General features: G+C 41.9%; 1 protein-coding gene across 3 annotated transcripts in view; it reads left to right on the top strand.

Moving 5' to 3' along the window:
- Positions 1–10,574: 10,574 nt before the first annotated feature.
- The window catches only part of SLC35A3 (solute carrier family 35 member A3), a 29,159-nt gene continuing 24,776 nt past the window's right edge, over positions 10,575–14,957 (top strand). The window contains exons 1-2 of one of the 3 annotated variants that reach the window (XM_044432401.1): positions 10,639–10,680; positions 14,812–14,895. Coding sequence is in view for 2 of the 3 variants with exons in the window: in XM_044432402.1 (XP_044288337.1) it covers positions 14,577–14,639 (63 nt within the window). In the remaining variant the exon portion in view is untranslated. Of the gene's footprint in view, positions 10,681–14,510; positions 14,640–14,811; positions 14,896–14,957 lie in introns of those variants that run through there. The other 2 variants (XM_044432403.1, XM_044432402.1) reach the window with 2 other exon arrangements.

A 14,957-nucleotide genomic window follows, 5' to 3' on the forward strand; every position in this document is an offset into this window, starting at 1 on the left:
GGGCAGTGGAAATGGCTGCTGCCATGTCTCAATCCAGTCACAGGATCCACTTGAGGCGTTCATTTATCAAGGAAGTGGGACATAAGATTGTGCCCTAAAAGTATCAAAAAGAACAGAGATTCTTGCACCATAGAAAAGACAAACACATCTATTCTGCTACAATTGTTTGTGGGTTATCGCCCATGAACATTTAAACCAGCACAAATATGTTAGCCTTTAAGATACCTCAAGACTCTGGTTGTTTTATTTTTTCTTTTCCTTTTTTGCTGTATCAGGCTAATGCCACAGCCCTCTTGAAATCATTCAAATGATCAAAGGGTTTTAGCATGTTCAGTCCTGTGAAGAAAGCTTAATGGATTTGAGGTCTTTTTAGTTTAGGGGAAAATGGCTGGAATTTAGGGAAATAACATAAAGATGTTTATGAAATGATGAACACTGTATGAGTGAAGAAATTCTTTCATCTTCTCCCACAATATTAGAATATGATACTTGGGTGATAAATTTTCTTTTCTTTTTTTTGTAGAATGCAGTTGGGAAGCAACCCATCTTCGTGCTGATACTTTCCATTGTTCTGACAGCATTTGCCACCATTTTGTCCATATGAACTTCAGAAGCCAGATCAAGCAAGCAGATTGCCTGCATCAACATAATAGTATTTTCTGTAGAAAAGTTTGAGTCAAATGTATGGATTGATAAACCCTATATTGCCCGCCCTACTCCAATACACACTGTTAACACTGTAACATGCCATGCCAAAACTGCCCAGAATCAATGAGAATGGGGCTGTATATAAATATTAAGATAGATAGGCTAGATGGACAGACTGGTGTAACTCCCAAGCAGAGCAATTCTGTGGGCCCGAAACATCATCTAGAGGGCCATAGGATTTTTTGGAGTCCCAGTTCCACTGTTGGAAAACAGCTCTGAGAGGGAGGAGAGTAGCACAACCAAGACAGAATGAATCCTGGTAGCACCTCAGCCTCCCTCCCTCCTACTCCAAAGCACTGCAGTTAAGTGGCCAGAACTGGCCATCTAGATTGCCGGAAGAGCAGGAAGATCACAGAGGAAACGTCGGCTTCCTCTTTCCTTCTATGCTGCACAGGATGCCTGTAATCCTCCAAATCTGGAGGTTTACAGGCATCCCAATCATATCGTACCCTTAGTTATCGCTTTCTTTAGTGCAATGTACAGCATAACATACCATGTTATGGTAGAAATATTTTTAGCTTCTTGAGATGTAATGAATTTGTTGCGCAAGTTTTAGTGTATATATAGGCTGCAGTCCAGTCGAGTCGGGACTTTCTGGTGTCGGTGAGATTAGTCAAATGTTAGAATTGTTTGGATTGTGCTCTCAGCATAGTGAAGGTTCAGCCTACTTGGAGTTTTCACTCACAGCAATGACAAACCTCTGACAATACAGTTTAATTTGCAGATACTGAGCTGGGATAAGTTATCAGGAATTACTGTCCTCCATAAATTTATGGTAATTAGACTTGAGCTGGATAGATATTACAGAAGAGAAATTATCTAGACAGTCTCTCTTAATCAAAAAAGCACAATTGTGTCAGACCCTGTAATTAAAAAGTAATAAAGACTAGCTTTATTCAGTTCTAAATAAGTACATGAATTGGGATGTCAGAGAGTAATCTGCATAACTTCTAGACTTTTATTGCCATCTCTGAGCTATGTTGTATTGGATACAGCAAAAAATATCCCACAATATTTATGTGAACCATTTCCTACCCTATTTTACCTCTGCAGAAAAAGAGAAGTGGCCAGAATGATGAGTTCAGATGAATGTATTCTGTCCTTGTTCGGGGCGGACAATCATAAGTAGCGCATTCTCTCTTGACTATCCCTAAGACAGTTCTCGAATTGAGCACCGTAACACCATCCCTAGGTCAAGAAATCAGGAGGCTGTTGAGAACCCTGCACCTGACTTTCCACCTGCTCTCCAGCCACTTTCAGTGGGTTGGATCTGGCTCCTGATTAAGTTACCGCCAATGGTAGATAACATCAGCATCCCTGCTAATAAAAAAGCATCAGTTCCTGCAAGCCCTGGCTCCACTACATGGCTGCTAGAAATACAACCTGTCTGCACACTAAATCTGGTTCTTTTTCTATCAGGGTCACTGGGCAGGAAGGAAACCTTGGGAGATCATTTAATTCAAACTCAAGCCCATCACTACTTGCATCTTCTTCCAAGAAAGCATTCCCAGAGAGACATGTAACAGCATTGCATATACATGCACGGTGCCAAATACACTGAGGCTGAACTAATTAATATGCATTGTGCATTGCCTCAGACACCAACCCACTAATAATAGTATTTCTGTAACAGCATGGGATGCTTTGTGTTTACATAAAAATTGTTTAAATATGGTATTTCAAAAATTCAAGATCGTCCAAATTCTGGTCATGATTACTATGTAACAGAACTACATCTTGTACACTTACAGTTTATAGGCATATTTATTTTAATGAACCATTGTTTCTATAGGGTTAGGACTACCTAGTTGCATCTATAGCTCAGGTGAACCAGAATACATACCTGATTTATGTATGTTTTTTATATATAAAAGTCAACATATTTATTAAGGAGATCCTGCACATATCTGGAGTGTAGATTAAATTGTTAGTGCTCGAAGTAGGGAGGGATAAAGTAGGATGCTGTCCCACTTTCTTCATGAAAACATGTCTGATTTGTTTTCTGGTGAAACTGTACTACTTCTCCCACTTTAGGCACTGGCTGTCAGAATTTCAGTGCTAGCTCCTAGTACACAAATTCTCATAACATAAGCAATGCTAAACAAGAATACATGGATCCTAAAATTGCTATTGCAATATCCATAAAGCAGAAAGTGCCATGGTACATAGCAAATTAAGGGTATAATCCTATGCATGTAACTCCAAGCATATCCCAGCCGGCCATGCTAGAAACTATAGGACCAACAATGCATAGGGTTTCACTTTAAAAATATAGTCTAGAAGATTCAGGTTGAGTCTAAATTCCATAGAAATTCAATCAAGCTTTAATAGACAAATACTAAGCATGTTTACACAGAACTGATTGTGTAATGGCACACTAATTTTATAACTGTTGGAGGAATGTGCTTGGAATCACAGACTAGGGATTCTGCTGTGCCTAACTTGTTCCTTGTTGTGTACCATGGTTTACGGTGGCATGCTGCCTAATCCATGGTAGGCAAAATCTTGAGGCAAAACTGTTATTTTATGGTAGAATTATGATTTTAGAAGTCCAAGTTTATAATCAAGGCAGATAGATAAAGATTTAAAAAAACTTTATGATGTAATATACTTTGAATTGTTCATATGAATAAGCATTACATGTATCTAATAGACGTATTATTGGTTTCATAAAAGTTTCCATGTGTATTGTATGCAATTTGTTCTTGTATTATTGTCCATTTTTTGAAACAATAGTGGCTAGCCACTTTATACAAGTTTTATAAAATTTCTGATTGGGGAAATAAGCTAGACATCCTGGGTATATGTTGGAATGAGAAAGTAAAAAATAGAAAAGAAAAATTAAAGGAATATAATTATAGTTTTTGAAATAGTACTTTGAAATAGCTGTTTTCCCAACTATCAAAATATATCTATATCAAAGTATATCAATTTAGAAAAGGAACATGAATGAATAAATAAAATGGTATTTTGACCCCAAATGTCACCTTGCATCAGTTATTCTTTCTGGCTTCTCTGCTGAAAAATATGCCTAATGGAGTTCCAGGATTTTATACAGAGTTGCATGCTTTGTACAGGAAAAAATCAATGCATCCTCACATGTAAAAACTGTGTGTCCACCCTGGTGCCATTGCATCAAGGACAGCAAACATGTGGTACCCCCAAGTGTCGGAGTATAACTTCCTTCACCATTGCTGGATAAAACAATGCTGGAAAGAGTCATCGGAGTTATAGTCCAACAACATCTGAAGGGCTACAAGCTGTGATAGTAGTTGTAAGCTATTACTTTAAAAACGACTGTGTATTTCCTTGTAAACCAAGTTAAAATGTACAAACAGGTTTTCCAACTTCATTACTCACAGGTTGCCAAACTGGCTTTTCCTTGTAATTGTTCGCAATTCAGATCATGAATTAAGGCAGCTTGGCAATGAAGCTCTTAAGAAGCACCCTTAAAGGCTCGGGCAGATCATCCAAAAGGGCCCCTTCTTTCTGAAAGGAGTTGTTTCCCAAAGAAGAATATAGCCTTTTAATTAATTAATTAATTAGTAATTATTATATATATTTCTATATTGCCCATAAGTGCAAAGGCTCCCTGGGCAGTGTACAAAATCATAATTATATTAATATAAAACAGTCAATTATAAAAATCAGAATTAATACAATTAGTATAACTACAATAATAAAATAAAGCAATGATCCACCTACCACAACCACAACTACATCAATCTAGAGGCACAATAAAAAAATGGAAATAAAAATCTAAGTAGTAAAATATTGGAAAAATAAAAAAAGTTTTCACCTGGTGCTGAAAGGAACAAAATGCACCTGACATTTGGGAAGCTGATTCCACTGAGGGGGTACCACAACTGGGAAGGCCTTTCCACAAGTAGCCACCCTCCTTGCTTCACGTGGAGGGGACAATTTAAGAAGGGTTTGGGCAGCACATATGGAAGGAGGCATTCCTTCAGATAACCTGGCCCCAATCCATTTAGGGTTTTAAATATTAACATTAGCATTCTGAACCAGGCTGGGACTCCAATCTGTAAGCAATGTAATTGATAGCAGATTGGTGTAATGTGTTCATGTCAGCCAGTCCCTGTTCGCAGCCTTGCTGCTCTATTTTGAACCAATTGAAGTTTCCAGGCCATTTTTAAAGGCAGCCCCACATACAGCACGTTACAGTAGTCCAGATGAGAGGCCACCGGAGCATGGACCTCTTTGCTAGGCTCTGCCTGTCCAGATAGGATGTAGATGGTAAATCAGCCTAAGCTGATAAAGGTGCTTCTTGTCACCCTGGTCCTCAGTAGAAACTGATCTAACCATGACATGGAGATTGTTAGTCCTGACACTTCCAGATCATGATCTTTCTGTCCAGTCAAACAAACAGGTCTAGGGTATGTCCCCTTACATGTGTTGGGCCAATCGCATGGTTGTCATGCTGGTCATGAAGTCCTGAGCTGCCCTGGATAAAGCAGCTTCAGTGTGGATATTGAAGTCCCCCAGAACCACCATTCTGGGGCTTCTCACCACCAGGTCCCTATAAGCTCAGGCAGCGTGTCTGATGCAGGTTGGGAGGTACACCAACAGAATGCCTAATCTCTCTCAGGTGCCCAGCACAAGGTGCAGACACTCAAGACCTGCCTTTGCGTGGACAGGATGCCTAGAGAAGGAGATCATACTCCTACAGACCACAGCCATCCCCACTCCCTGATCCACAAGGCGATATGGTGCTACACCGAGTACCCAGGTGGACAGAACTGAGAGAGAGCTATCCCTCCTGTTTCATCCACCCAGGCCAGCTCAGCCCCCTCATCCACACTCACGGATGAGGGAGATTTTATTTTTGCCCATCCTGGCATTCAACAGCAGCACAACCAGGCCATAAGCTTATATGGCTGCAAGGAGCTGTCTGGTTGCACCAACTTGGTGGTTGCACCTTCCTTCTGGAGTCGCCATGCTTTCTCTCTCATAAAACTTACTGTAAAGGTAACAGGGTTTTGAAAGACATTATTTCCTCTTCCACGGAGCTTAAACAGTACATGTTGTGTTATTTAAATTCTGTTGGGCTTGTTCCCTCATACAAGGTGTTACCTGCATAATTAGCAAAGAAACCCTGAAATGAATGTTTCTGCGCGTGTTAGAAATGAATACCTTCAAGTAGGAAAACTCCCAGTATTGCTGAGTAAGGATGACCTCATAAAGGAAAGGGGACAAGGAGAGGTGATTGGCTGGGCTGAGGATGCTGACTTAGAGGGACTTTACATACACCTTCTGTGTAAGCAAGAGCAACACTTCGGGCGATGACTCAATGAGTCACTTTCTCATTGTAAATAATGTCAACGACAATTAGTGAGCAATTTACCTTTGTTCCCCTTCTCCCTTGTCAATCCCATGCCTATGGAATAGGAATCAAGCTACTGAGTTTTTTTAAAATGTCAGGAGAGTTTATTCTAGTGGTGGCAGTTAAAAAGTATTTTAGCTGAAGTGGTCTTCCCTAGTTATGACATCTAACTGAAGACTGTATTAAAAACTGGCAATGAGTTCTGTGAATCCTCAAAGTTAATTTTTAAAAGACAGACAGACAGACAGACAGACAGACAGACAGAAGTAGCGTGATCTGTATGCTACTGTGTTTCACTTGGTGACAGTGGCAAGATAACCTAGATAACTAGAGCTGGTTTCATGTGAGGGTTTTATAGGAGAACTATCCATCGAGTGCTACCGCATCTAACCATAACAAGCCCACAAACACCAGACTCCATCCTCAGGCCAACGGGGAAAATGTTTTTTCCAGTAATGTTTCCATTTTTTTCTTGGGTCTTTACAGGGTTGTAATGATGGGAAGTGGGGGGATGCTTTGCGCCACCTTGAACTCCTTAGACCAGGGATTGACAGAAAGTTGGTTCTTCAGCTCTCATGCTCCCTCAGAAGGAGAAACCCAAGGGCCTCCCTTTCCAGCTGCCAGCAGTAGGTTGCTCAACTTGTGAGGTGGAGGAGATGTTGGGACTTCCTTTTCCTTGTCTTCGTTGTCACTGCAGAGAAGCTTTGGTTGCTAGAACTGCCACCTGCCCAGGTTCTAGAGGCACCACCACCCTTTGCTCCATGATGTTTGCAGCTGAGAAAAGGAGCTGACTCAGGGCTTTCCTCTTTCTCACCCATTACTCCTCCTAGCTGCTCTGCCTCTCCTGTTTCCTCCTAGTTGGTCTGGCTGGGCACAGCTTACTGGCAGTAAAACAGAGCTTGAGCAGGATGCAGAGGGGACACAGCTTTGCTGCAAACACAAGGACTTCCCGCAGGTAAAAAGCTGTGCTGCTGTTCTGTTCTTCTTTGAGGGAAAGCACACAGATGCTTCTGCTGTGTATGTAGCACTCCCTTCCTCCAAGGAGGGCCATAAGTTACGATCCAAGGTATAATTGTATCCCAGGATGTCAAATAAATTAATGGAATGAGAGAGTCCTCCTACCTTTTGAACAATGCAAGATTGTGAAAAGCTGAAAGGCAATTGTCAGGATGCTTCTTGGTTTTGCTGTTTTCTTAGCAGTTACTAAAGAGGATGAAATTCTGGACTGTTAGTTAAATTCTGCTGGGGATCCTAGAAATTCTGAAGGAGAAAGGGGCTCTTCTGACCAGGAACAGGGCAGGGGGAAAGTACATAAAAGATTATTGCTGAACACTGTTTGCTGTTGTTCGGTGTATGTTTACTGTATTTTTACTGCCAGGGCAGGGGGAAAGTACATATAAGATTATTTGTCATGGGTGCTAAACTAACTTTAGCAGTCTTGGTTACTGTGTATTTGTAGTGAAGCCCTATTTGTTGAGCTGCCTCAGGCAGCAATTATGACAGGGTATGGTTTTTTTTTTTTTTTTTTTTAAGGACTCATGCTTTTTTAAAAGGACTGATATGTTCCCTTAGGGTGATTACAGATGTAGGGGTTTTGGAGCTAAAAATCAGAAGACACTGTCTAGTTTTTTTTTTCTTCCCATACCCCTTTCAGGGATTTTCTACAGTAAGCAAATATGAAAAGAAAACGCAGAATGGTTATCAGCAGGCAGTGATGACCTCTGGACATTCCATTAAATTCTGTGAATTAAGCAAAGAAATGACATCATAAAAGCCTTGTCCAGAAGCACTCGGAGGTGCTCTTAGAATGGTCTTCCTTTCTCAAAACTTCCTAAAAAGACTGCCCCTGCTGAATGACAAAGCTGCAGCCACAGTATGGAACGCTGAATCCTCACTATTCTCTGGTCTGCATGCTGGGTGACTTTCATTAATTTAATTTATATAAGAGCCCCACACTAACAGGCAAATTTCCTTTGGTTTTCAGTTCTGGCCCTATGATGGTCTTTTCATTTTATCCATGTGACCAGGATAGCAGGATGCCTACAAAAATTGCTTATTGCGAAGCGTTCCACATGACTGCCTTCCTAGGGTTCCTTGCACTGCTAGGTTGAATTAGCTCGCCATGGATTTAGGAGTAGGTCAGGGTGGCAAGCAACCACACATCCACAGGTACCATAATACAGACTAAGTAAGGGACTGGCCATAAGTCAGCAGTAGGTCACTCCCTGGCATCTCCAGGCAGGGCAAGGAAAGACCCTGTCTGAAATCCTGAAATACCACTATACTCCATGTTTACTGGGCTAGATGGACTTAGGATAACACAGCTTTCTATGTTCCTATGTGACATTAGCCATGTGAAACCTTATATAATGTACTTTCCAATGTGCCCAGCATTGGCCTAGGTCTTTAGTTGAGCAGCACAGAAATGCACTGCCCTGAACCAGCTCCTATACCACAAAACAAACAAACAAAACACCCCCACACACAATTAAGGATGTTTTCAGAGGAGTTATTTATGGTGAAAAAGACAGAAAAGCTGCATGATGGTTTCTGATTACTAGTACTAAGGGCCCTCTATCTGGAAGCACCATACAAACCCTCTTATCCTACACCACAGAGGTACAATGATGAACAGGGTAATCCTATGTGTCTTTGTTCAGACATAATTCTGCCTCTATTCTTTATGTGAAATATGTGTAAGATTGTACTGTAAACTGCCCAATGCTTCTGTCATGTCCTTTGTGCCATGTGTGAATGCTCTTAATATGCCACAGATCAAGAAAGCAAAAATGTACATTCTCACTGATGTAAGCTGGTACTTGGTACTGTAGCACTTACTCCAGGATCTAGTTATCACTTTAGGCTGCAATTCTGTGCATACTTTTGTAATAATAGGACCCCCGTAATATAGTGAAACGTATTTCTGTATGAATGCTCAGAGAACTGCACTGTTGGAATACAAATCTATGCACGTTTTGTCCTACAACTTCCAGTATTTCTCAGTCAGTGTAGCTGAGTCAGGCCTTTCTTTCTAAATATGCAACTCCCTAATTTTATTTATGACAAAGCAGGGTGTTAAAATTTACTGGAAGAAGACAGAAATCAAACATGAGACCTGCCCAGTCAGAAAGATTCCTTGTCCGCTCCATTGCAGATCTCCCTCTCCCAACGTGGGTTTTCTTTTTATTGGAGTTGTTATTGAACACATCCCTATGTACTTCATGGCTTGGCACTGCATATGATAAGTTGTAAAAATGAAGGATTCAAGCTGACAACAGCTACACACTCATCTTAGTGACAATGGAAGAGGTGCTGGAAGAATCTACTGTAAAACGAATTCCAGATATATAGCTGTGCTAGTTTGTTGCAGTTGACAAGAAAAACCAGAGAGATTCCACCAGGGGCATACAATCACGAAGACATTTAGTTTATTCTGACATACAGGAAATACATAAAACATGTAGGTAGCCCTGGAAGGGACTACAAAGATGGGAGTCTTTACAAGATGCTTTTATCAATTACACATACAGTTTAGAGGAGGTTTGGGGTGGATTATGTAGGCAGTTTGCTATAGGCACATGAGAGTAAAGTAATAGGGTTGAATGGATTAAGACAGCACAATACAAAAAGAACCTTCAGGACAGGCAAACATTAGGATGTCTAAGAGGCTCCCCCAAAGGAAGACCTTTCAGGACAGGCATATTAGCATCTCTACAGTGTATGTGAGGAGCAAGACTTGCAACAGATCTGGAATCCCACCTTAAAGCTGCTCTTACAGTGTCAGTCTTTTAGCAGCCATATTGCGGCAGAACTTCTGCCCATGTTGTCCCGACACAACCAAATCCGCAAAGAGACTGGCAGCTTCTCAAAACCTGATCGTTACAGTAAGCTTCCATGACCTGGAACCATCAGAAGCTCCATTTGAGTTGCTGGGGATGTGCAAACAACGCCAACCGTGGGGCCAAAGGCCATGGAAGGGAGCTCACACAAGCGTAAAAGTTTTTGTTAATCTTTAAGGTGCCATAGGGCTTTTCGCTGATTTGGCACCGACTGGAACTTTCGGGCCACGTCGCGCAGCAGCTGCAGTGGCTGAGAAGGCTCCCTCTCTCCAGGTACAGACACGAGTATGTCGCTGCCGGCCAAGTGAAGACCTGAGCTGGGCTCCCGCCCCAGCACACGCGCTCGGCCTGGGGACGCCTCAAGGCCGCGGCTTGCGCTGGCCGGGGGCACGCGAGGGGCGCCGCGGACCCGCGCGCGCGTCTCCCGCCCCGGCGGCCTCCCCGTCCCGCTGGGCAGCTTGGCCCCTTCCCCCAGCCCGCCCCCCGCGCGCTCCCTTCCCGCCGCTCCGCTCCGCGCCCGGCCGCGCCGCACGACGCTTCGCCCGCCCCGAGCGCAGCCGCGGTGAGCAGCACTCGCGGCGGCGGCAGGGAACGGCGCGGGCAGAGCCGCTGCTGCAGCCGGAGCGTTGTCGGGGCGGGACCGGGGAAGACGCACCCGGAAGGGAAGCGCGCCTGGCTCCCAGCGCGGCAGGTGAGAATGGGAAGGGAAGACCCGAGCGGGAAGAGAGAGGCGGAGGAGGGCAGCTCCGCGGAGCGATGGAGGCAAAAGGAAGGTGGCAGCGCTGGGCTCTGGTGAGAGCAACGAGGGGCTGGAGCAGCCGAGCAGAAATGGGCAGTGGGGCCAGCCGGGGGGCGCAGAAAGGGGCTGCAGGACTTCGGCTGAGGTGGTCTCCTCAGCGCTTGTCCTGCTTGTTGTCCTGAGAGCGGGTCCTACTCAGTGTGAAGGAAGAGGGTGGGTATGAGCATGTGCAGAGTGCCGTGCCTTCAGGTAACCGCAGCTGTATCAGTAAGGATTTTTCCATGAAGGACTTGTGACAGGGCTTGGAGGTTGAGAGGACAGCGCCGCGAAGAAGGCTTAGCCGCTGAACTCGTTTTTGGATGGCAGGATTCACTGCTCAGTGATATGTGATGGGATGGTATAAGTATGGGATAGTATAAGTGAGTGTGTGTTCTCTTGAGTGAGTGCAGAGCGCCGTTTCCCCTGCCACAATAACTAAAGCAGGTTCTGTGTATGAGGAACTAAGGACTAGCACGTTCAGGTTCACAGAGCAAAAAGAGGAACTTGGGACTCGCACACGTAGGCTGCGTTAAACGCCAGGTGTTTTGGACCGAAGGGAGCAGACGGGTCAGGGAACAAGGAAACAATCGCCTTGAGAAAATGGGAGTGGAGTGATTAGACAAGAAACAGGATGAACAAATACTCTAGAAACTGAAACAGCAGAGTCGGGTGGCACCTTAAAAACTAACACACTTATTATGCCATAAGCTTTCATGGACTTCATGAATCATATACGTCATTTATCACATAGTCCATAAAGGTTTATGCTACAATAAATGTTCTTGCCTTTAAGATGCCACAGGACTCTTTGCTGCTTTTGCAGCAACAGGCTTAACATGGCTACCTCTCTGGAAATCGTTCCTAAAGGGTGAGTTGATGCTGGGTTTGCTCAATCATCATTTGAAAAATAAAGGCTGTTTGAATCAATGGTACACAAAATAAGGAATATATTCCATTTCTTTGCATCTTTCCACTGCTGCCAAATAGAATGTGGTTTGTTGGTGTACTTAACATGAATGACTATTTAAAAGCTTGTTATTGTTGCACAGTGGGTGTTTCTGGCAGTTAAATGGGGAGTAAGGTGGCTGGAATCCCAGTTTCTTTTAGTTTGGCAAACTAGCAGCAAAGGGAAATTATTTATTGGAATCATTTGTTGTTGTTTTTAATTAAACTTGGGTGCATATATGTTAGAAATGAATGTTAGTTCTTCTCATTTGAGAATCAAGATCATGTAGCACAGGAACAGAGACAGAAAGGGGTTGTTAGTGAACAGTCTGAAGCAAAGAGGCTGGGAATGGTGCAATGAAAAACAATTGCCACTCTAAGCATACAAGAGAATGTGAAAAGACAGAAATTGCATAAACTCTAAAAATTGCTACACTAGTGTTAATTCAGATGTGCTGTATATAGACAGTCTTTTATTTTAAAATTACTGGGTTTTGTTCAGCAGTTCCTGTATGTATGCCTTAATGTGAGCCTGGAATTAATGTGTAGTTTGTACCAAATTTTGGAGAAGTTTTAAGTTACTATGTGAACTTTCCCATCTGGGGCCCACTGCTTACATTACATGCAGAAAACACTGAGAGATGTTTTACACAGTAAAAACAATGTATCCACTATTTATTAATAAAGAGGAAGAAATTTGCACGTACGTTACTGTCGATGTTGGCATGGAGAATTTGGCACAGGAACACCTAAGTCAATATAAAATGATTGCATTACTCTGTGTGCACACTGCTGTTAATCAGTTGAATAAAAAAAATGTTAACCCAGTGATGTCCAGAACTTCCTTTGACCCTGAATTCCAATTCCTTTCTGCTATTTAATGATAGTGCTATAGTTTCTGAATTATGGCTTCAACTTTTTAAGGTGTAATCTGACACATGCTTAGAAGGCAAAAAAAAAAAAAACCCCTACAACTCTCAACATTCTCCAGCCATGTTTTCTGACTAAATATAAAGTGGACTACAAATATTTTCCAGCACAGTTACCTTGTAAATTTTAAAGTTATGTTTGAAGCAAATTTAAAAGGAGGACTTTTCTTACTCCAACCCTGGGAAAAAAAATGAAATTGGGGAAACTAGTGATTTTAGCAGAATGTATCTATACAGGAACAAAGGAGACCTGCCATGACATTAACACAATGGAAATTAATTTTTGTAGAAACTGCTTTGGAAAAATGGGACTTTTTGTTTAAATACCTCTTCCACCTTATTCCAAGGATGTGGTTTAGGTTGCAATATATCAATATTTTAGTCTCTTCACTATTTTGTGAAGTAGAATGGGTTGCGAATTAGAATAGCCTATGTAATAACAGCACTCTGTCTGGTAAACATTTTGCTTGAACTGAGAAGGGTTTGGACAGTGTCATTCATTTTTATAGTTAACCAGTAAAGCACCCATTGGTGGAATGTTTCAGTTTTGCTAGATGAATTCAGTTTTGGTAAAAGAAAAAGCACTAAAATATCTGTTCTCTGTAGAATCACTATTGAAAGGCTACTGTATGGTTAAGAGTTAAAACTTGTTTTTCTGTGATGAACTTAATGTAGAGAAAATATCTGGAAGAAAAGTAACAAATGGACAAAATAAAATGTCAGTGGTGAGATGAGAAGAGACTGATGGTGCTTCCAAATGAGACTTTTATTGTGCAGTTGCCCTGCCTCATTCACTGGACCTCTTATTCACAGGTGGCCCACCTGCGACAGTCTTTCATTTGTTACATTCTTCAGTTTTCCTACCAGTTCTTCTGTCTTAATGGAAAATCTGGAAAGAAAAGGTGGAATATTTGCAAAATGGTAGCACTATTTATTTATTTATGTATTTATTTCCTTTCTGTACCACCCCGTAGCTGACACTCTCTGGGCTGTTTGTAACAGTGTATAAAACAAAGAAATAGTATAAAACATTTAAAATTAATTTAAAATAGCTTTAAATATAGTAAAAATACAATAGAAAGACCCAGCAAAAAGAAACTCCAGGATAATCCTGCGAGCCCCTGGGATAACCAAGGAGATCTTTAAAGACCTCCACAAAGAGAGCTGTCTTGACCTGGCACCGAAAAGATGGCAAATCTTCAGTGAATTGAGGCATTTCCTCACATAGAGAGTTACATGTGAAGGTAATAACTGTCTTCCAATGATAGTACTACTGCTACTATCACTAGTCCTTCAAAAACACAATTTTCTCTTGCCAAGTGTTTTATAGAAACAGCTATGAATGAAGCCACACTGCAGTCTGTGTTGTGTAATGTATCTGTGTGGGTGAGATATTCTTTATGTGGAACACTGAAAAAGGTATTTCTATACAGAATTGGGGTGCTTTTTATTAATATATTGTTGTCATGGATACAGGTAGTATGACAAGTATTTATTGTCTTTTAGTGTTGCATATTGCTAGACATCATAGTAAAAAAGGCATTTCTCAGAGATGCCCATTTCTAATCTTAAATTGGAAGAGGAAGAGGAATTATGGTGAGGTTAGTCAAAGCTAACTAGTAATAAGTAAAGCAGGAAATGTGAGGTTATTTGTTCATTCATTTGCGTGTGCATGTATACATGCTACTTTTAAAAAAAATGTGTATTTTTTTGGCTTGTAAAATGCCCAGTGCAGCCAACAATAGGTTACATATTCTGATTTTTTAAAATGCACACAACTTTAGAATACTCGTGCAATGTTTATAATCCTGCACAACAGACTTAGGGCAGTATCCAGTGCTACCCATGTGCTGGGGGGACCTATTGTTCGCGCAGCGGGGAGTCAGCAGTTCTTAAAACAACTGGAAGTGAGGTCAGCAGAGCTCATGCAAGGGAACTTGCAGACCCATGACAATCTGAAAACAACTATTTCCTTTTGTTTTTAGGGTTACTTTAAGAAATGCTAGCTCCATGTTGTGCTGGGATGGGTTTTACTGATGCAACAGATTGAGTGGAAGTGCAGCAGGAAAACAGGACACTGTCTAGAGATGGCAGAGCAGGTAAACAGTTTAGAAATGTCAATATAATCCACTGATCAAATTAAATTCCTGTCTAAGAAAAAAAAAGGAGGTAGAAAAAGGATCAGAGACAGAGCTCAATGGATCTGCTAGGGCAGAGAGATCTGCAGTCTGGGTGCTGCTACTAAAAGGACCCTTTCTCATCTATATCTAGCAGGTATATCCTAGATAAAATTTAAATTGTGGCTTCAGGCTGTCCAGTGGTTGTGAGAGCAATGCTGCAGCTGCCTATCACCAGGTAAGCGTGTGCTAATGCAGGAGTTTCCTGGCTTAACGGGAAGGTACTATGCCATGCTTCCT

Source organism: Varanus komodoensis, unplaced genomic scaffold (assembly GCF_004798865.1).
Source record: "Varanus komodoensis strain SLA01 unplaced genomic scaffold, ASM479886v1 scaffold24, whole genome shotgun sequence".
Lineage (NCBI taxonomy): Eukaryota > Metazoa > Chordata > Lepidosauria > Squamata > Varanidae > Varanus > Varanus komodoensis.